The sequence below is a fragment of the Maylandia zebra genome, linkage group LG16, assembly GCF_041146795.1.
Source record: "Maylandia zebra isolate NMK-2024a linkage group LG16, Mzebra_GT3a, whole genome shotgun sequence".
Taxonomy (NCBI): Eukaryota; Metazoa; Chordata; class Actinopteri; order Cichliformes; family Cichlidae; genus Maylandia; species Maylandia zebra.
Window position 1 is genome coordinate 15,625,960 of NC_135182.1, and position 23,108 is coordinate 15,649,067.

At 40.7% G+C, this 23,108-nt stretch overlaps 1 protein-coding gene across 5 annotated transcripts; it reads right to left on the reverse strand.

Moving 5' to 3' along the window:
* Positions 1-747: 747 nt before the first annotated feature.
* ildr2 (immunoglobulin-like domain containing receptor 2) lies at positions 748-22,271 on the reverse strand. 5 transcript variants are annotated; one of them, XM_076874804.1, is made up of 10 exons: positions 22,048-22,271; positions 16,947-17,276; positions 16,012-16,131; positions 9,593-9,649; positions 8,525-8,671; positions 8,239-8,403; positions 7,243-7,356; positions 4,657-4,861; positions 3,203-3,869; positions 748-1,291 (listed from the first exon to the last, which is right to left on the reverse strand). In XM_076874804.1, the coding sequence occupies exons 1-10, from the start codon at positions 22,085-22,087 to the stop codon at positions 1,256-1,258; spliced, it is 1,881 nt and encodes a 626-aa protein (XP_076730919.1). In that variant the 5' UTR covers positions 22,088-22,271; the 3' UTR covers positions 748-1,255. The 5 variants fall into 5 exon arrangements, with proteins under 5 accessions (XP_076730919.1, XP_076730920.1, XP_076730921.1 ...); XM_076874805.1 differs by having other exon boundaries at positions 4,657-4,858; positions 22,048-22,269; XM_076874806.1 differs by lacking the exon at positions 9,593-9,649.
* Positions 22,272-23,108: the final 837 nt, after the last annotated feature.

A 23,108-nucleotide genomic window follows, 5' to 3' on the forward strand; every position in this document is an offset into this window, starting at 1 on the left:
GCCAGTGCTGTGGATCTTGACAAAAATGATAGAAATCAACCATCTGTTTGAGTTTGTCTCACTGTACAGAACCATCTGGAGAACATCTGGCTTAATTTTTCAGCATGACAATGATCTCAAACACGCCGCAAATGCAGTAAAAGCATACCTCAATAGAAAAACACTATCAGTCATGGATTGGCATCCTCAGAAATCGAACCTCAACATTACTGAAGCAGTGTGGGATCACCTTGACAGAGAACAGAATAAAAGACAGCCAAAGAAGAAGAAGCTTTAGATGTCCTTCGAGAAGCCTGGAGAACAATTGCTGACGACTGCTTAAAGAAATGAAAAGAAAGTTTGTCTAAGAGAGTTCAGGCTGTGGTGAAGAAAAACGTTGTTGACTTTGGAGATTATAAGAATTGTACATACTCTGTTTTGTCATTTATGTTTGCACATTTCATTAAATCACTGCTCCTGTTTCCCATTTTTCCTAGCAATATATAAAGACAAGTTATTCATTATGTAAATAAACCAACCCCAACTCCAACTCCAATCCTTTGACCGGTTTAAATGAGTCAAAGTTCAACAGGATGCGCCAAAAATCTGATGTCAGTATTACAAACAGCAGTTTCCCTTTAAAATGATCAGACATACCTGTTGTGTTTCTGAAGACTTCGCCATTTTGGGTTGGGAGTGTTTTTTTCAGTATTCTCCGATATTTTACAGAGCAAAGACTAAACTGACTAACCAAAAGAAAGAGGAGACTATAGCAAAGTTTTCTTTATTTAAAAAGTTATTAAGCAGTGCAATTGCAATCTGTAGTACAAATTCAAGGCGCAGTATTTCCAGGAACACAGGTAACAACAGGCAAAGGCAAAAATACAAAGTGAACCTGAGCTGCAGAGTAGTAGAGAAGTATGGAGGCTGAAGGCTGCTTGGTTGCTGTTCTAAAATTTTTGAATAACAAAAAAATAAAATACAAAATCTGTCCTTGGCACCAGTGTGAGTCCAGTTACATCATTGAAATACAAAGTAAGACAAATTAAAAAACAAACAAACAAATAAAATATGATATGCATGTACAAAAACACAAATATTAAATCCACTTTTTCCTCAGGATTCATTACTGACGTTTTTCAGTGATGTTATTTCAGTGAGATGAGCCTGACTTGCTGTGGTTGGAGCTGTAACAGTTAGCATCTCCTGCGCAGCTGCAGGACAGTTTTAATGCACAGGCTGGCAGCGCTGTGCTGGGTCCAGGCTGGAGACCCTGTCACACTATGAGTGAGTCCCTGCTCAGTGCAGTGCTCTGTTAGGGAAACATACCAAGAGCAACATATTAGGAACTTCACTTTCATGCTCATGCAGGGTTAGCACAGCCTGGGGACAGAGCTTTGTAACCATACACAGAAATCATGCAATACTGCAATGGTTGCCACCTTGCTCATAGAGGAAGAAAGACTTTGGGATATTTAGAAAGCCAGAAAGCCTGTGTGTAATGGTTGCATGCTAGGCTGTGTTATAGAGGAATAATGCGCTTTCATTCATTATCAAAAATTAGGTTAGAAAAGCCACTGCTACATAAAGTCGTGTAGAAACAACACAAAATGATTTAGTGTTGACACCACAAATCTAAAATCCACAATACATATTATGTACATAACACTGAGAGACATTATTAAAGATATATAAAAGATATTAAAGGACAAGGCAGATGTTTTTTTCTCTATATTTCTTACTGTCAACAAATCTCATGTAAAGCTCAAACCAGCAGTGTTAGTTTACGCACACAGTGCTTCTGTAAACGTTGAAACCAGCTTTAGCAGATTTTGGGAAAGCATAGCTTATAACATTTATCGGCTATTTTGTTTTATAAACCAGCTCAAAAGCTTGTTAACACAAATATATAATCACAGGGAAGCAACTCACTGATTTAAATGACTTTAAACATTGCGTGATAGTGTTTCTTGCTTTAACCTAATAGGAAGGTAACAGTAACTCATATAATGTTTGGTTACAACCAAGGTATGCAGAAGAGCCTTTCTGAAAACACTACACGTTGAACCTTGAAGCAGATCAACTGCAACAGCCACTCTTGTCAGCTAAGAACAGGAAACTGAGGCTACAAGTCACACGTGCTCACTAAAATTGGACGGAGAAAACGTTGTCTTGAATGATGAATCTTCATTTCTGATGCGACATTCAGATGGCAGAGATGGAATTTGTTGTAAACATAAAAAGACAGATCTATCCTGGTTTATATCAACAGTTCAGGACATGGTGATGGTGCAGTGGTGTGGGGAAAGTTTTCTTGGCACACTTGAAGAGCATTATTTAAATGCTACAGTCTACCTGACTGTGTATTGTTGCTGACCATGTCCATCTTTTTATGGCCACTTTGCACATCTTTTGATGGGTGCTTCAGAAGTGTATAGTGGAATATTGTTTTTAAATTTATATAAGAGATAAACAGCTGAATGCTTATTTATACAGCAGTCAGCCTTGAAGTTACATAATAGGTCAACCGGACAGTTGTTTCCAACCATGTGATAAAAGCAAGTGAGTTGCTCCCTTTTAGCTCAGTTTTGGTCTCCACCAAGTCTTGTAGGGATATACTTGGTTGTCTGTTTCATAACTGCTCCACTTACTATGAAAGAAAGTGTGCTAACTCTACTGCTTTAGTACTGAACATATAACAGTATGTGTGTGGACTATAAAATAATAAGAGTGATCTGAAAAACAATAAAACATTGACCTGATTGCAGAGCTGTGGGCTACTACAAAGCTACTGCTAATTAATTGGGGGTTTGTCCATGAATCCGTTTCAGTACGGAATAACCTGGAAACAAACAATAGGTCCCAACTCGACTCCAATTATATCGATATATAAAGTTCACCTGGAAACATTTTTACTTACTATTTTTTTTCATAGCATCATGATGATGAATGTGGGATTAAGTCAGGATGAACGATAGTTTTTAAACTACATAAACCTTTTGAGGACATTAATTGACAGAAAGGAATAATTCATGACTTGATTACACAGACAGTTGTTTCTAGACTGACACATTGCTGGTTTTATGCTTTTTACAGTATTTGCTGACAGTAAGACGAAAATAGGATATCACCAGATTTGTCCTGCAACAGTTTACAGGATTTCAAGGCTCTTTTTCCTGAAGAACAGAAGAGGAAGTCCTTGTTCCTGCTATAAGTAACTCACCAGATTTCTGCTCCTTTCTCTCTCCTCTCTGCCCCCTTGCAGTGTGTGGGACATTCCCTGGTTGGGGCGGGTGTAAGAGAAGGGCTTCATGGCTGCCTCTGTGGTCCTGTACCTCTCTGATCTGGGAGGTTCTGCTGTGCGGTACCACTCTGTAGTTTGGTCAGCCCTGTGGTATCTCTCAGCCTCGAGCTCAGAGTACGGAGGCAAAGAGTCCTCATCTTCTGGGCGGTTGCTAGGTGAACGGCTGTAATAACTATCGCTGCCCTTTCCTCTGGAGCTGCCTTTAGAGGGAGTGTCACTGTCCTCGTCCATCCTCCCAGCACCTCTGTCCCTTCCCCGGCCCCTCGTTTTACTCTCAAGCATGCTGTTGAGCAAGGTGTCATCATAGGCTCTGCTTTGGGGCAGTCGAGACGGGCGATCACTGTCCCACGTGTCCCTTCTCTTTTGCAGTACTGGTGACGGGCTGCGGCGCCCCCAGCCATCATGTTCATTTCTATAGGAGCGCCTGGGAGGGCTGTAATCCCGCTCATAAGGCCGGTCTGATGGCGCACCCCGACGTCCATGTGCGCTATAAGACCGAGCGAATTCCTCCAGCTCATCCAGAGAGCCCGTGCGCCCTCTTCTGCCCAACGTCTTTCTCTGCAGGTTCTCCGATCGGCAGTTCCACCTACAGCGAGAAGCAGCCCACGCTATACATGTTAATAACAGAACAAACAAAACTGGAGAAAACATTTATCTCACCAAGCAGCAACCTCCAGGGCTGACAAATGAAGCCAATTTAGAAAACCCTTGTAGACTCCCATGTTAGCTACTTTTAGCTGATCCCTTATTCTCAATGGGTCACTACAGCGGGATGCTCTGCACGTTTGACAGAGGAATTTGTGTCTCCTCCCAGGATCAAACCAGGGATCTTTCATTTGTTGGGCAAAAGTGTAAACCACTACACTAAAAGCCATTACTGCAGACAATGTTTACATCCTGGTTTAATTTTGCTTTTTAACAGCTCTTTCAACAATTTTTTAAAATGGTAATTACCTGTATTAACGTTCTATTCATGAACAGTTTTGGTGAGAGAAAATAGTCGTAGAGTAACACGTCACTTTCAGGAGGTTTACATTTGGACTGCTTTTACTTACAAAGGGGGAAAAAACGTGCAGCCACGTTTGCTGCAGGTGATGCAGTGAAGTACATTGAATAGTGGATCAATTATAATTTATTGTTTCTACTGGCAAAATTACATTCCTTAGCAATAATTTGTGGTTGACAAAAAAGTATTTCAGCCATTTTTTATGGTGTTATTGTGTTTTGCCTATGAATATCTTTGGATTCACTTTGTTTCAAGCAACATAAAGACGTCACCGTGACACATCTACTGTCAAATGTTTTCTGGCATTAAACAGTAAACACAACAACCTGATAGAAACTCTTCAGAGGGAAGCATCTCTCCACCTTACCTGCGGTCCAGTTCATCATCTGAGTGGTTAATTCTGTCTTGTCTGAGTCTTCGGCTTTGTGTAGGTGGAGCTGCTCTCCGCACCGACAGGTCATCGAGGTCTGCGATAGGTGGAAGTGCTTTCATCTGGACCGCCTGAAAGGTGTTTCTGAAGTCTGTAGTCCCTCCATCATGAAGCGAGCTGAGCTCTGATATGCTCCTGGCTGCTGGGACAGACACATCACTAACATGATATTTGCTGTTTATACTAATAAAGTCATTTTGAATGAACAGCGGGTGGTATAAAGGTATGAATGCATTCAAGGAAGAATAGGATCAGACGATGTTTTTTATTTTTCTAATTAAAAAAAGAATCATTAGGGAACAAATTAATTAACATTAATATGACAAATGCACGATCTGTCTTTGTTATTACTATTATTATGAACACAGGAACTGCAGTGTATCCCAGACATTCCACAGTGATGCCATTAATGCTCCATACATGTGCTCATATTTCCAGCCTCTATGTGGGATTCAGCTGATCTATTTTGTACAATTGTGAAAAATAATCTACACCTTTAGATTATTAAGGTTATAAATTTCAGGACAATGTAAAAAAAAACTAATCTGGTCCTTCTCAGGTTCTAAAATTACCTCAGATGAACAACAACACGTGACATATTACACTGTATTGTTATTTATTTAGCAAAAAACTAACCCATAAAGCAGAGCAGTTTGTGAGAAAAATATGTACACCCTTACTGCCTCCGTAGTCATTAACAGTGCATCGTTCCACCGTGAGAAAGATTATTTACAAATTTAATCTTCCCAAGTGGCCTTTCCAGCAAATTCACCCTAATTTCACACTGCTCAGACCCTCTCGCTCTACAGGCCCCAGTCAGCATGTTAAACGTTGGAAGTCCAGACTGTAGAATTAGAAACAGACTGAACAAGTGTGACATGCTTGGAAGGGCTGCCAGGTACAAGCATCTTCTCTCTAAAAGCAATATTCTTGTGGAAAGGTTTGGAAAATTGCTTCTAAATAAACCTCTAGACTTTTAGAACAATGTTCTTTGTACACATGATGCCATGGTACTGGGACTTTACCCAGCCTTTTTTTATTCTTTCCTTTATAATGATGATTTAAGTTCAAGTTTATACAGATTTAGTCTTGAGTTTTATTCATTTATGTTTATGTTTACTTGTATTTCCAGGTTTTGGTTTCTTATCTTTGAAACTCATCTTGCGTGTTTGTCTCATCGCTGTGTCTTGCGTGTGAGTCTGTTTGTGTCATTTGTGTTTACGTCTCCCTCGCTCAATGTGTGTCTCGCTCCCTCTGTTCCCTGTACCTAGTCAGTCTGCATCATAGTGTGTGTTTCTCGTACTTCCTGTTTTACTTTGATAGTCTCCAGTATTGTCTGCAACATGTTTTGTCCCCTGTCTCGTCAATTAGATTAGGTCCAGCTGTGTTCCCCAGGTGTTTCCTCTTCGCCCTGATTCCCTCTTGTGTGTATATATTGTCTGTGTCTCCCTCTGTCCAGTGTTGTGATCTCCCTTAATGCTGTGTGTTCTGCCTGTCAGTTTAGTTTCTAGTTTCTCCCAGTTTGGTTTCATGTCCTTTGTATTTCCAGCAATAGAGCTGAGTTTTGAGCTCAGTCCTGCTTGAGAGTCTGCATTTTGGCTTTTCAATCCTGCCTGCCTCATACAGCCTTTATGACAGATGGAACCAAAGCGGAGTTGTCTGGCTTTAAAGCGTCACGTTTGGAGAAAAGCAAATCAACATATATCAGCACAAACACCTCATAGCAGCTGTGAAGCACTCTGGTGGAGAGGTGGTGATTTTTCACTTGGTTGCAGTGACAATGATGGGAATATTACAAAGGAAATTCTACACAGACAGGCTTTTTTTTTTTTTTTTTGGCTTTAGCTGAGTCGACAAAACCTAAATCCCACGTTGGAGATAACAGGTATCATGATGGTGGATTTCTCTGTAATGCCTCTGTGTGCACTCCCATAAAAAGGGGCGTTTCACAGATCATAAAACTCACTCCTACACAAAACAATCCCTGTGAGTGTCACTTACTCCAGACAGAGACATTATCAGATAATAATGACTACTCAACTCATCTGTTAAGTACGGCTTAACAAATTACATATTTCCCCAGAAGAGTCTTTATTCCACTTGAACCATGCAGCAAAATAAAAGAATCCGTTAAAATGACAATTTTAAGCCAAAACTCTGAACATAACCTGGTTCTAACCAGACTATATGTTCAGTATACGTTACCATGGTGATTTAGCAAGGTAGAAAAAGAGACACAGACAACTCTGACTTGACAAAGCTGAGAAAAGAAGATGTGCTTCACATATTTTCACATGACTGTGTGTTTTCAAACTCATGAAAAAGCATGACTCCACAAGTTAACCTTGCAATTTGTGAATGAGAAAAAAGGGACAGATGTTGTTTTTTTCAAATATGAAAGGATTAGACGGCAACTAGTAAGATTTAATTCCCACAAACCATGCACATAAAGCACATACATACATATAAACGCACACACTGCCACACAGATTAAAGAAACTAGCCTAATCTGTGCAGGCTTACATTTGAATGCTGCCATCTTGCTGCGCGGAAACTGAGCCAGCTCCTTCTCTATGTAGTACAGAACTTTTATTGAGTCCTGGGCTGGACTGGCTTTGAGCTGGTAACCACTGCGCACTGTGAATGTCAACACACACACACACACACACACACACACACACACACACACCTATAGATAGATTGAGAAAAACAAAACCATGCAAGGACGCACACAAACACTCTTGAGTGTGCAAAGTATACGAGACAAAACAACCTTACGTGTTAATAACGGATTAAATTCAAAAAAAGGAAAAAGAGAAGAACATTTCTTCAGACATTTCAGACATTCAGACTTTTCACTGTAGAGACAAGGATGATGGATGAAATGAAGGTTAGTCGTGTCAGTGTTTGATGAAGAGAAAAAGGCAGCTGTCACTGACGTTTCTATGTAAGACTATAAATAACGTTAATTACACCACTTGTTCAAATAGTCCTCAGAGAAGGTTTTAGAGCTCAAAAGCAGTGATAAAGAAGAGTGAATACTGAGCTCATCAATATTGTTTTTGCCTCTCCAAAAGCGTTAAAAACAGTTATTGAACTTTCAACACTAGAACCGCTGATCCCAGTCATTTTGACCCCATCCTCCAACAGTACCAGCAAAGAAGTCATTTCCAAAGAAATCAGTTAAGTTGTTCATTTTCATCTATTTTTTGAATAATAATAATAATAATAATAATAATAATAATAATAATAATAATAATAGCAGTAAGATTTGACAAAGTATTTAATCGGTTTTGGGGTTTTAATCATTTTGATTATTTTATTACAAATCACAAAGGTGAAATTAGAATTTCCATCAATAAACTATGAGCACAATAAACAACACGTAACTACCATATGCAAATATTAAATATATTTTGCATACAGGCGGCCTATAACTTATTTTGAAATTTTACCTGTAAAATTACAAAATAATTCTCATCTTTCAGGAACCATTTGAATTCTTCCTCTACTACTCACCTCCAGACAGGTTATTCTCCACTGAGGGGATCGAGTTGATCTTTGTGTCCGTGTAAGAGGAAGAGGCCACAGGGACCACAGTAGGTATACCAGGAATGTAATAGGGATACACAGGGACCTGAGCAGCAGGCTGTCTGCTCTTTGCCATCTTCCCCGCTTCATACACTGCATAAACAACACACTTTCATTGTTGATGTTAAAGAATGGGGATATTCAATTAAAAAAAGGACATTCATTTTTTTTAAAGAGGATGCAGGACAGTCATTGGGTTGTTTGTGTTACTCACGGTGTCGTGGGCAGCAGCAGGTGTCAGGGCAGCAGCAGCAGCGGACGTAGCAGCAGCAGGAGTGAGGACAGCACTGGCACCAGCAGATCCCCAACAACAGCAGGAGCAAGATGCTGCCCAGGACTACAGATCCCACAAACGCCCATTCTGATTTACATACATACAAAAAAAAAAAAGGTAACAGTCAGTGATTAAACACTCTGAACAGTGATTTAACATCACTACACCAAAGTGAGAAGTTCAACCAGTGGAGGTCAGCAAAACCAAGATTTTCACATAACAGTCATATCTAGTGGTAACTAGATGCAACTGAAATATGGCCACAACCATTAAAATAAGTCAGACTGGGCCAAACTCAAAAGGATTTGTGCAGTTTGTGACAAAAGCTCAATATCACTAACGTTACGTTAAAGAAAAAAAATGAAGCTGAGTGAAGAAATTCAGCCAAAGGGCTGAAAATTGTTCTCCGAAGTTCACAGTCTTTTTTGAAATGTCTTTGTTTATTTCAGATCTCAGCATTTGAATTGCTGAAATGTTATAACTGACAAAGATTTTGGACAAAAAAATAAACCCAGTCTCTGTTTTTTCTATTAAAAAAAGCTGATGTTTGGCGCTCTCCTCCACTGATGTACCCGGACAACAGACCCCTACAAACAGGAAACTTTAGGGGATATCAAAGGAAATCAGAGTTACTTTTATCCGTTCTCACATCTTTGAACCATCCAAACCATAACAACAGACTTCCTCAGGGTGTGCCAAGAGTCAAAATCCACTCACTAACAACACATTTCCCCTGTGAAATTTGAAATCATAACTGGAGGTAAACAATAACAACTACAACTCTGTGAATTTGGCTTCATGTAGCTTCACTAACTGTGTTCATATCGGGCGTAGAAGCTCCAGCTACAAGGCTGTCATGTTTATTCAGTCAAATTTCTAACAAGTGAATGTACATTTGTTAGTCAAAGAGAGTTTTATCTGGTCAGTTGGAATTAGAAACATCAGGAGGCAATAGAAAAGCTGGAAAATGCCAGGCAGAGAGACAGACATGCAGCGTAGGGACCGTACCTGGCATAATCTCCAAATCAAACTCAGGGAGTAGATCTTGCTGCTCACCTGTCCTGCCTGCAGAGAGAGGGAGAGGACAGGTGAAGGCCGGCAGAGGAAGCGGGAAGCGGGAGTCAAAAGGTCAGGCAAATTAGCAAATTTGGCAGAAGGCAGATGATTAATGGTCATGCACTATTTGGGGAATGAAAGTTTAAGTATGAAAAAATGGGTCTGCATCTAGAAAATATCAAACTTATCAATGAAGACGTTTGTTGTTGACCATGCTGTCTGTGACAAACTGAAATGTGTCATGGTCTCCGCTCCTCGTCAGCTGACAGCCGTCAGGTGTTTTGTTTTTGTTACCTTTCTCTCTCACCTCTGCTCTCCCTTTCTCTCTCGCCCTCTTCCATTCTCTCTTTCTCCTGCCGGGGCGGAGCTCAGTATGGGCTCCTGCCCCTGGCCTACGCACCTGGAGGTGATCAGCACATCTGTCGCTGATCATGAAAGATTGGAACCCTTCTTAAGAGGGCGAGTCTGCTCAACTCGTCGCTGGATCGTTGAGTCATCAGCGTCAGTCGTCCTGTATTTTGTAAAGTCAGTTTATGAGCATGTCTGAACCAGGAGACTAATGGTTTTTTTTCTGCCTGTGCATAGATTGCCTCTGGACTTGTTCTTCCCCTGTGCCTGGCGACTGAACGGGAGCAAGAGAGATAAAGGAGAGGAGATGTGCTAGGACTGAATGGAAACTTTCCCTTCCTGGACTCCTGCCTCTTTCACTCCTGGACCCTGGAACCCCGGCCCCTTTTTCCTTTGACACCATTATGTGTATATATGAATTCCACTGTAGGAAACACTGTAAATAAATGCACCTTTTGAAGACACTAGTGGTCTGCGCGTGAGTCCGATCTACGAAACCTGACAAAATGTCTATTAGATGGACTCCCGTGACATGTGGTTCACATGTTCACATCCCAAAAGTTTGACCCTTTTTGATCTGGAGGTCCATTTACTTCCCATTTGTACCACCAGGATGTTTTATATAAATAATAACTAGGGGTGCAACAATACATGTATCTGTATTGAACCGTTCGATACAGTGCTTTCGGTACGCATACGTATTGAACGATACAAAATCTTAAATTTATTTGGTCAACTTTTCTTCTGACGATGCCGTCTGTGTTGAGGGCTCAGTGGATCTGCGTTCAAGCGCAGATCCACTGAGCGCCACCCATATGCATTCACTCAAGTTAGCATGGCAAGTGCCTCAACTCTACTGTATGAATGTGAGAGTGAATGAATAGTGGTATTGTAAAGCGCTTTGGGTGCCTTGAAAAGCGCTATATAAATCCAATCCGTTATTATTATTATTACCCGAAATTGAACCTCCTCCACCGTCATTCAGATCTGGAGTTTGGAACTATTTTGGTTTTCATGTGAAGAATGACCCTACTTAAGCACATCGTGGACAAAAGTACAACAGTGTGTCGGATGTGCCACGCAATGCTCAATTAAATTGGTGGGAACACAACGAATATGACTGCACATTTACGCCGACATCACGCTAGTGCAAAGACAAGTGGAAGCAGACAAAAACAACAACAAGCACGCATGCTGCAAACCTTACCCGACTCAATTAGACAGCTGTTAGAACATGAAAGAGATAGAGAGGGCAATCGCTACTTTTATTGCTGTCGACAAAATAGCTTTTATTTTGGAAAGAGCCATATATCTGTAATAAACTCTCGTTTCCACATATGAGCGATTTCTCCATCAGATACATTTTTTTTTGTTATTTTGTTGTTTCAGCAACATTTAATTTAAAAACTGTACTTTTGAGTTAAAAGAAATATTTATAATTTTAATAACTTGACATGAAAAATTTTTTTGTATCGAAAAAATATCGAACCGTGACACCAAAGTATCGAAACGAACTGAACCGTGAATTTTGTGTATCGTTGCACCCCTAATAATAACATAAAATTCATTGTTCCCAGAGATCCCTCTCTGATCTCTTGAACTACAATATGACCCACGTGCCAGACAGCAAGAGGTAGACTAACAAAAAGCAAGCCTTTATTAGCTGCTGGCAAATTAACAGGTATAGTTGAACTGAGACTAAAGGAAACACAAAATAGAAAGGGCCACAAGGAGGCTAAGCTAAGAGAAACTCCCAAACACCAACACAGAGTCTAAAAGGTGATTATAGCAAATACAAAGGACAAAGGAAGACAGGACTATTTATACACTGGGGGCTGATTGGAACAAGACAGGGGTAAAGACAATCAGGATAATCACAAAGGAGCCAGTAAAACCTGACATGAAAGAAAACCAACCTTCAAAGAAATCAGGAAAAAACACAAGAGACAATTACACTGCAACACAAAAACTAACACTAACAAGATGTCAGATGAAAGGGAGCACAGGAGGGCAAAGGCACTAACCAGAAAGATGAGACAGAGGGAGCAACAGATAGGGATCCCAAAAGGTTGATTCTCTTCATCTGCACAATAACAGTAAATTTGCACAATAACTGAAACAAGGCCCAGTTATTGTGCAAATGTACTGTTTATAAGGTTGGGGAAACCTGAAGTCAGCTGAGACGGAAGAAGTCACTTGGATGAGTGAGGAAACGTTTCTCCCACTGAAAACGCTACGTCCAGATGAACAGAATCAACCTTTTGGGATTTACTTACCTGGATGATTGAGCATGCATCAAGACAACAGATAGGGAAACACAGAGGGAACTAAACACACAAAAAAGCTAAATAAAGTAAAACTTAAAAAAACTATTAAAGCCTTTTTCTTTGATGCCATGCACAGTCGACGTGTCTCAGCATTAACATTAAAACTGCACACTGTTAACTGAATGCTGTTAATCATTTTACATGCATGCAGACACCCAAACACATGCAAGCAACTGAGACGTGAGAGGCAACAGACAGGGAGGTTTGGAAACTGGGACACTGATGGCACCAGGACAACAATTTACCGTGCAAGCTCGTCAAAACAAGGTCATGCAAGTCGCGCTGCTGTGAAACAATGTGCCTGTTGTGCTCAATATGTATGACATAAAGGTCAAAATCAGAACAAAAATTCAAGGAAATTACTCGCTGAATACAGAAAGGGATCAGCAACAGGTGTGCAGGAGTCAGCTACGGATGTTTTTAATGTGCTTATTATGAGGTCTGAAAACCCTGATTACAGTAAAGACTGGTTACTGTCTGACATGGCAACACTGGTAGACTAAACAACCCCTGGTACTGAGGCTGCAGAGTGTGCTGAGTAAGCGCTTATTAAGGAGTGGGGAAAAAAACAGCCTTGCTACCTTGGCCCTGCCTCACTTGACTGCATACCATCCGTAACCTGAGAGAGCTGAGGAGCTGTGCAGCTCCGAGAGGGAGGGGAGGTCGACGAGTAAGAAATGGACAGTGTTGGGGAGTAACGGAATACATGTACCGCCGTTACGTATTTAAAATACAAAATATGAGTAACTGTATTCCGTTACAGTTACCGTTTAAAAGGGTGGTATTCAGAATACAGTTACTTTGTTGAAATAAATGGATTACACTGCAGTACTTTCCTGTTTCATATTGTCGCGGGTCAGGACTGTTTCGGTTTTGTTTGACAGCTATGTTCTTTTGTTCCAGGCGGCAGCGTTACGGTTGCCATGGTTACAGGGCGACGCTCTCTCTCTCTCTCTGCGACTGTGTGTTTCTTGGGTGAGAGAGCGCATTTTCGTTGTTGTTGTGCTAAGCTAACAGGCAGAATGCTACAAGAATGTAGCATCATGGGCAGTGTAGTCCGTGTTGCAGGGAGAATGGACTGCCATACACGTTATGGGTCTGTGAGCGCGAGGAGGGAGAAAAAGGGGAGTGGAAAGGTACGAGTTGTCATTGAGGAAAAACGGGAGCTGGAAGCATGTAAGTATAATAATAACCACTGCAGCCAAGAAGAGTGCCTGACGAGCCCAGTTGTAAATAAGCTATTAAGACTCGACTGTACACCGTGTTCGTGTTTTCCTCCGAAAACAATAAGTTCCGTTGGAGCAGTCTTTCAACGCCTCTCTCTGTCTCTCGCAAGAAAGTTGACCCACACAACAAAGTAAAGCTATTTTTCGGCTACGAGCCGACAGGGACCCCGCCGTATTAGTCAGAGGTCCCTTTACTACAGTTCGGAGTCGTGGACCTTCAGTAATAGTAATAAATCACACAGCAATCACGTTGCTGTAAAAAGCATGATAATATATTAAGTAATCCAAAGTATTCAGAATACGTTACTGTCATTGAGTAACGTAACGGAATACGTTACAGAATACATTTTGGGGCATGTATTCTGTATTCTGTAATGGAATACATTTTAAAAGTAACCTTCCCAACACTGGAAATGGAGGAGTGCATGAGAAGATTTTGCAAGGCAAAAGGGAGGGAAGGGGAGTGAGTGTGAAAGAGAACTGAGTAAATGTTATCAGCGTTCAAGGTGCTGGTGAGCAAAAGAACACGCAAAGAATGTTTTTTTGATCATGTGCTTTCATATTTGAACTGTAGCCTAAATATGGAGTTAGAGCCAAGCAGCAGTTTTGTAGTAACGCTGGTGAAGAAAGTTGAATATAAGTACCAGAAACTTTTAAAAACAACCAGTTTGGCACAGAAAAAGTTTTACACACTTTCTAATTCTAACTTCAAAATTACAACATGCACAAGCTAAGAAGTTCAGCACTAAAGCCAAATGAGTCTTGTTATTCTCACACGTTTAAGCCCCTTCTTCTCTCCTGGGAGAAGACTGTAATCAGATTAGTGCTAAACTAAAGAGGGCTACATGAATAAGCAGACTTCATAAGCATCAGGCTGGCCTAACATAAAGGGAGAAAAGTAACTAACAGATCACACCATCAGTTATTTTTTTAAGTGTTTTAGTCGTATTTATTTCATATCACAAGCAAAACAAACAACCAAGTAGACTTTTTGATCCTGGAAGTGCAGCGCAACAGCAACATCGAAGCAGTATGCTGTGTTCCTGTATAAGTCAGAAGTTGGAATTCCAAAGTTACCAGTCGGAATTTGAATCTGGAACACCTCCTCACCTCAGAAAGTCGGAGCAGTCCCATCAACCCTGAGCTAACAATCCTGTTTTCCCTGGCTTTTTCTGGAACTTGCTAACTCAGGAGTGACATCACTCCCGACTTCCTGTATTCCAGTTCCAAGGTATCTGGAATGTTGCTTCAGATATATTCATTCACACAGTCAGGGTTCATAGGCAACAGACCAAAGAAACCAATCCTATCAACCAGGAAGAGTTGGCTAATCTCTCTGATGTCACAGTTGGGAAGTTTATCCAACAAAAGAAGGATGCTATTATTAGTTGTTCGATAATATCCTCATATCTACATGTGCATGTCTACATGTGCACGACTTCTACTGCCATCATCTGCTCTATGTTTCACTCTGTGTGTTTGCCTTTTAGCTCCTTGTGTGTGATGGTGAAACAGACACATGCAGAGCAAAGGAGCAGAGAGACAGGACGAGTGAAGTTAACATTACTGTTACTATAAGCAGTAAAAGTGAGCGCTAATTCATCTGAATGATTTGTGTTGGCAGTTAGCACTTAGCTGTTGTCCCATGAGCACAACCTACTGTGGATTTTTTAAAGGGCTTTGAACGCTCCACCAAAACAGCAGCCTCCAGATATTTTGGCATTGTGTGTGAGAACTACTAAGTAAAGCTTGAAAAAGTAAAGGGATAGGAAGGGGAGGGACAGCAGGAAAGGGGAGGGATTAATTTACATATCCCACACTGTACATGCTAATTGAGGCAAAAGGCTCAGCTTTTGCTGATATGAAGGGAATATTTTCATCTAACTGTATTGAATACATCAATGCTTGGAGGGGGACCGTTAACAAGCTCTTGTTTGGTCTGAAAATACATATTACCAAGTTCAACATCTTATAGTCTGGGTTAAACAAAAAGACAATCTTACGTAGTGAAAATGCTACTTCAAGATTTACAGTAAGTCATGACTCTCTGATCTTAGTGCTGAAGTGTTGGCAGTTTAGTGAAGATTTGGGAGGTATGTATAATGATTAACCAGTGATACTCCCCAATGAGCAAACGCCACACAGACAAACACGCTCGCTGTTGTTCAGCTGAAGCTCCCCTGCAGTCTTTGAGCCTCCTGACATACTGTGTAACTGACCTGAGATGTAACGGCTCCACAGCGGCTCTCTAAAGCGTGCGACCGGCTAAAGAATAGAGTCCGTTACAGAGGATTGAGGGCATGTAAAGAGGGAAACACCATTTAGCTGTTTCCATGGAAACCGTAGTAAGGGCACTCGGGAATGCAGCACAATTAAGAGACCACTTCTAAAACCTTTACCAACAACGCGCAGGAAAAAACTCCCAAACAAACAAATAGAAAAATATAGGTTAACTTTCTCGCATGCTTACCAAGCACCAGTAATTCCACCTGATCCTCGTTCTTCCCCTCCAGATCATCAGCAATCACAACTTTGCAGAAATACACCCCGCTGTCGCCCCACTGCAGCTCCCCAATACGCAGGTCTGCTTCTGCACAGATTACAAAACAAGGACAAAGATTATATTTCTACATATTTACAAATATTAATATGTCAAATGGCACAACGTGTTCACAAAGCAAACTTTTTAATGCTGCATTTTTAAAATTCAAGCGGAATCATTTAACACTGACGCCACCCAATAAGACTGTGGCCCAAAATTTGAGGACTATGAACTGGAACTCTTTTAAGATCGATGACATGCTATTGATTGTTCAGTGGGAAGTGAGAGTATTTTCCCAGTTATGCTTGTCTCTTTGTTAGAATTATAAATCAAAAAGTCTGAATTCATCTAAAGATCTAAAATCTGTAATTCACGTTTGGACTCAATACTGAAAAAGGGGAGGGAGAATGTCATGTCTTGACAAAAACATGTTCAGTTGAAATGCGAGGAAATGTAAGTCATGTTCTTAACAAAACACCACAAACTATCTGGATGTGAAGAAAATTTGTTAAGGGTCCCGAAGTCAGTTGTTTGTTTTTAATGTCAGTAATGAAAAAAATACTGCCAAACATAAAGAAAGTCATTATCGGCCTACATGTATTTCCTTTGGCCTTTATTGTTATTGGATTTTGTGACAACAGGAGGCCGTTGTTGACACATTTAAATGGCAGACGTGTTTTGTCCTGATAAGAAGCCCACATATGAATGGGCGCGAGGGCGGGGGCCTCTGTGTGGTACCGCCATTCTTGTAGGACTGGAGCAGAAGAGATTTATTTATAAAAAACCCCGTCAGCTCTGACTCATGTGTGACGATCAAACAGTCTTTCACCTTATTTCACTGAGGATAAAAGTGGCGACATTACTGTTTATGATGCTGATGTCTCTGCCTTTGTAGTGCTCAGCCAGCGTCATGGAGGCTCCCTGGGACGATGCCACTACCCGAACTGTGCGGGTGTTGTCAGAGCACTCCAGGTGGGACTTGGGTCCCAGCGCTGAGGTCTTGATGCCCAGGGTCTCCGAAAGGGAGAAGGACTCCTGCATGTGGTCTCGACAGTAGGACTTGTACCACCACTGCACCACCGGGAGCTGGACGGAGGACGTCTGGTACTGACACGAGAAGACCACGGACTGGAAGAGGATTGCATACTGCTTTTCCTTCTGCACTGAGACATGCACACTGTCACACACGCACACTGATGGACACATACAAGCAAAAAGAATAAAGCACAGGTGCTTTTGTTAATCTACTAAAAATGGACATATCAGTTCAGTTTGACTATTAAGTCATGCAAATGGTAAATATGCACGATGCTAACTTAAGCAAGTCAGTTCCACCTATTCTGCAGAATGAAATACAGAGTTTACAGACTCATTTTTTAGTCCAACCAATATAAGCGCCAGATCTGAAAACACACTACAAGCATTAAAATCCGTCCCATTTAAACAAAATTAAACCTTTAACATATTTGTTAATCAATAAATTATGTAACAACAATGAGAGGAGCCAATATGTTTAATGTCAGAACTGATTTGCATCAATTTTACTTGGTTAGTAAGTCAAAGATCTGATTAGGCTTTACACCACTACTTAGTTGCGATTTTATTATTAACTTTTTAACTACAGCTAAACTACAGTCTTTAACAAAACTTACCTTTAAATCTTAATGAGCTATATTAGACAGCTTTACTGTCCACTACTTGGTCATTTTGAAGGCTGCAGCTTTGTTGGTGTTAAATGATAATGTGACCTTTGTGTTATTGGGGGTGGGGTCACTCTGCCCCCCTCAACTGACTTCTTTCTAGTCAGTTATTGCAGCTCAAGCTCAAGTTAATTATTCTCTGAACAGTCTCTGCTTTGGCAGCAATCTCAGTAAGTAGTACAGCTAAGGGTGCTGATTTTGGAGTGCATGGGTCTATGCAAGTGAAACTTTGGGAAGTGTCTTTGGAACGATCAGCACGTGAAGCTAGTTTGCTTGTAATCATGGATACTAGATCATGAAGAAGATGTGAGTGGGAGTGCAAATGGTCTGTCTCTGTGCTAGTCCTGTGATAAACTGGCAATTGCACCCCTCGCCCCATTGGAGCTGGGATAGGGTCCCACCCTCTTGTAAGCCTTAATTGGCTGAAAAAGATGGATGGATGGATGAATCATGATGAATAATGAATTAGCTTATCTATCCTTAAACTGTGTAGCCTGTCTAGGTTTTCAGAGGATGAGTTTATTGCCTCCTGTAGCACTCTTTTAAATACACATATAATGCATCTTACTGTGAATTTCAGTTTATAACCTGTGTTTTGTGGACACTGCACGTCAGCTGCCTGTCCATTTCACATGCTCTGAAGCCGACTCTGTAATAATTTGCTCTCTGTCATCAAACTTCAGGTGAAGGAAAAGACTGCATAACTAGCGGAAGGTGATAAACTAGCAGGTGAGTCTAGATAAGAAAAGTTTGAAAACAGTAAAATGATGAAAGTGGCAACTTTATGAGCAGAGCAGCAGCTGCATCTCATCTTTATCTGTACAGATGACTGATGATGACTCTGTACTTCAGAGAAACTGTCATTATCATCATATCAAAACCAAAAGAAAGACAGGAGGAGAGATTAAGTGTGTGGGGGTCCGCTATTGTTCGGTGCTGGGGTCAGGAAGGTTAAATTCCAGTGTGCGTGGGGGGCTGGGGAGATCTAGGGAGAGGCAGGGGGTTGTCATCATAGAAGGAGGGGGGTGGAGCAGTCTGATGGGGATTTTCTGGTAGTCATATTAGCTCTAGGTGGGGCAGGAACTCAACTCTAAACATGCCCCAGAAGACAGGAAATCAAAACAAAACCAAGTCCTCCAGCCTGCATCTCCCAGGGTCAGTAAGAGGAGAATACACACTGTGTTTAGACATTTATCTCAAATGAGCACCTCTACAGCATTCTTCTGAAAAGACATCAAGTTTCCCTATTTCCAGGCAACAGTTAGGACTGCGAATAACTATTCTTCCCCCAGAAGGGAGACCCAAGGTAGAGGAATGTCATCACTGCTGGGCTTTTATTTGTCTGTCTGTATGTCAGCGGGATTACGCAAAAACTACCAGGCTTAATTCCAGAAAAATTGGTGAGGTGGAGGAAAGAAAGAGCTCATTGCATTTGGGTGTGGATCTACACCACATTCTTTGAAAAGGATGTGTTATCCGAGTAATTGATTTTGTCTGTGAATCCCAGGAAAAGGGTTATAAAGTCAAGCTGCTGTGTTTTCTTTTTTTCTGACATGTCCAACAATCCAAAACTCAAAGAAATTCAATTAAGAATAAGAAGTAGTTGCTTTCAGTTGCTGCCTTGTTAATAAGGAGTTGCCACATATTTGATCTGGCACATTTCTTTTACACCAGATGCCTTTCCTTACACAATCCCAGAGGGATTTGGGTCACGGGATCTTTCAATTGTTGAGTAAATGTGTAAACGACTACACCATGAAGTAGGGCTGCACGATTAATCGTTAGAAAATCGCGATCTCGATTCATACTTAAAAAAAAAAGAAAAAAAAGACGACGACCACGATTGTACCGCATTTTGATCCGGGATGTAATCTGCATGAAAACAAGCGCTCACTCTTCCTGCTCAACAAATGACAAGGGCGGAGCCTTATACCACGTGATACAGAAGCTGTGCTGTGTGATGCTAAAATTAGCAGGGAAAAAACAACGGAGAACACGTCAGGGATGATGAGAAAGTGACAGGAGAAAATCCGTCCCGGTCAACCACCCAAACATCAATAACGGGAACCTTATACAGCGCTTCCCTATACACGTCGAACTCCCGCAGGCACAAAGAAATTACGGAGGCTATCACTTATGACCTGACCAAAGATATGGCTCCCATCAACACTGTGCAAAACAAGGGATTTAGGAAAATGATCAACACCCTAGACAAACGCTACACAGTGCCGTCCCACAACTATTTTTCTATTGTTTCACTACCTGCTCTATACACGCAGTGTCGAGCAACGGTGGAGACGGAATTTCAAGCAGTACAACATTTTGCGGCAACAACAAAACGTGAGACATTTGTTGTTTTTATGTTTATTTATTGTTTTTTTGTTCAGTCTCAACTGTTACGAAGTTGATGTGCAGTTAATAAGTGCAATAAATATTTATACTGGAAAAGAGAATCGTGATCTCAATTCTAAGCCAAAAAATCGTGATTCTCATTTTATGCAAAATCGTGCAGCCCTACCATGAAGCCAGAAAAATATTGGTATATAAGCAGCAAATCTTTCCATTTAGAAGCTTAAACCAGAATGAATAAATCAACAGAAAAAAAAATCAACAATAATTTTAATAACTAATTTATTAGTTAGTCATAAATTTTCCTGGTTTTCTCCAAATGCACTAACATGGAGCTAAAAATAAACTGAAACAAAGAGTTACAGATATGACACTGATTACATCTTAGTCAACTTCTCCATTAAATGACTAATCAGCATGCTGAAGCTTTGTCAGCTTTGTGTTTTTAACATTAAGTTGAGGCCAGCTGGTCGACGTCATCAGCTTACTTCTTCCTCTGATACACTTTAACTGCACAAACAGGAGGAAGGGTCACCAAGCTCCTAAATTCCTGCCACAGAAAGCTGTGGTCTTCCCTGTATTTCTTTTTTTCATGGACCAGTCCATTGTTAGGGCTTCCCCTCTCCTGTCCCACTTGAGCAACTGAGAGGGGGAGGAGGTCGCAGACTCCCAGCCAATGAGAGTGTCAGGCCTTCCTCCAGCTGGATGTGAACAAACCAATTAAGCACAAGAGATTTAAATCAAACCGTTAGCCCATGAACTGGAATTCATGAATATCATGAGTTTGAGGTGAGAGGAGTGAGGACTGCTGTAACTGCTGACATGCATCATGATTACACCTGTTAACCAATGTTTACTGTCTGCCGTGACTCACTGTAGGTTAATGACTGGGTTTCAGAGGCAGCAGACAGTCACACCCTCACCACCTGCATACAGTGGAAAGGCCTCAACACATAAAGGAACATAAAGGCCTCAATTAAAGATTAGATGCCAGTTTAAACCGGGGTGAGCACAGTATGTGGTCGCAAATGTTTCCCAGGTCAAAGCCCTGCTCTTGGAAGCAGCACGTTTCCTGAGCAGTCAGACTTTTCCTCTCCAAAGCTGTCACATTTCCTGCCTTTACTTTGCAATACATTCCTTCACATTGACTCATTAGCCCAACAAAAAGTGATAAGGATGAATATAGCCACTGCAGTTTCACAAAACACTCACAATGTTCACAACAAGTGACGTGAAGAGCGCATTCTTCACAGATGCACCATCATCAGTACATTTCCAGCCTTCCTGTTTTTTTGGTACCCTTAAATATACACACTTATATATATAAATTATATAGTGGCCTTATATTTACATTTTGTATAACTAATCGGTCTGACTAATAAAGTGATAGTGAAACAGATCACTTGTGTTATTCTATAACTCAGATGAGTTTCTTAATATAAATAACAAAGACATGCATCATTTTCTTGTATTTTAGATTCCGAAAACAAACAGAAGTGCCTTTTTTCAAGCACATCTACCTGAAAATAGCTAAAATACATGTAGTATTTATTATTGTACTCCAAAAAAGTACTTTTATAAAAAACACCACAGCACAAAGAAGTGCCTGTAATAGCAAAGCTATAACCCACAAATCAGTAAAACATCTTAGGACCACAACATACGATCGAAACAGCATTAAATACCAGAAAATAATTACTTGGGTTGCTCTATAAATGTTAATGGAGCAAACCATCGCTGTAACTGAGAATCTATTTCTCTTTATTCACTCAAATAAAACAAAAAGAAGCCTTTACTGAGTCCCGTGTAGCCCCTGGGTCTGGGATAAGCACCGAGTTTACATGGGATCAACCTGCTGCGCTTTAGCCGTAAAGAAAACACATTTTAACGTTTTACTTTATAAGGTAAGACCTACCTGAGGCTCCCAAAAAAATAGCCAGCCGGTAAACGTTCATTATATTGTCCGTTTTTATACTAACGAGTAGTTTAACCGTTTGTTGGTCATGTCGTTTTCCGCTAACTGCGTCTGCTGCAGACCGGACTCGGACTGCGTCTAACGGGACTGTACCACTTCTCAGGGAGGTGAGGCTCAGCACAAACACTGCACCGCTCTCAGACAACTTCAGCCTAAAATTTCGGCACAAAAACAGCGTATGTCATAAGTGTCTCGGTTGCAGGATAATTTTGGCTCCTGCATTAGGTTGATTAGAAGTGTCTGCAGGGGCGATTCTAGGCTCAAACTTTTATGGTGGCTCAGCCCCAATCATAATACATGCAGTGCCCTACAATTAAGATTAATGGAATATGCTGCTTGCAAACATATTCAACCCTTTTCACCTTAGAGAATCTCAGTTCGATTATATACACATTACAATGGTACTTGCAAAAGCAAGTTTGTATCACCTATTTAACGTCAGATTTGACATCAGATTGACAGTTTTTCAATGCTTAAGTTATCAAACCTAAAGCAAAGGCTTAATCATGTTGATCAGAATTTAGCAAAGCAAGTTGAAGAACTACTTTTAGTGCATAGTATTGGATGTTAATCACATTACTGTAATCGCGTTATATTTTTCAGTAATGCAATAATGTAACTGTTATTGTACTAAATTAAGTAATTACATTACAGTTACCATTATGTCTTTTTTCCATTTCAAAAGTTCTTTAGTTATCTGAACACTATGTGGATAGAAAGAAAAAAACATCAAACCTTTATGTTTCTTCTTCCTGCAAACTTCCACAACAGTCACCTGATTTCAGTTTGTGTGCCGCTGAAGGAAAACGGTGTGGTTTGGTGTGATCTGGTGTGGTCTGCAACATTTCTGGAGGGGAGATATGGATATTGTTTATTAATTTATTTGTTTATTTATTGATCAAAATACTGATCACGGCAGATGACGGCAAAATGCAAATGCATCCAGGACAGAAATAATCACAAAAAGTCCAAAGAATGAGAATTATGTCACTGGCAACACC

Bases quoted from the DNA above. Each gene is read 5' to 3' on its own strand.
- ildr2 (XM_076874804.1), bottom strand. From the start codon at position 22,087: ATGAACGTTTACCGGCTGGCTATTTTTTTGGGAGCCTCAG. The intron at 8,672-9,592 runs GTACGGTCCCTA...TATGTAAATCAG, and splicing joins TGATTTGGAGATTATGCCAG to AATGGGCGTTTGTGGGATCT. The intron at 3,870-4,656 runs GTAAGGTGGAGA...TTCTCGCTGTAG, and splicing joins GATGATGAACTGGACCGCAG to GTGGAACTGCCGATCGGAGA.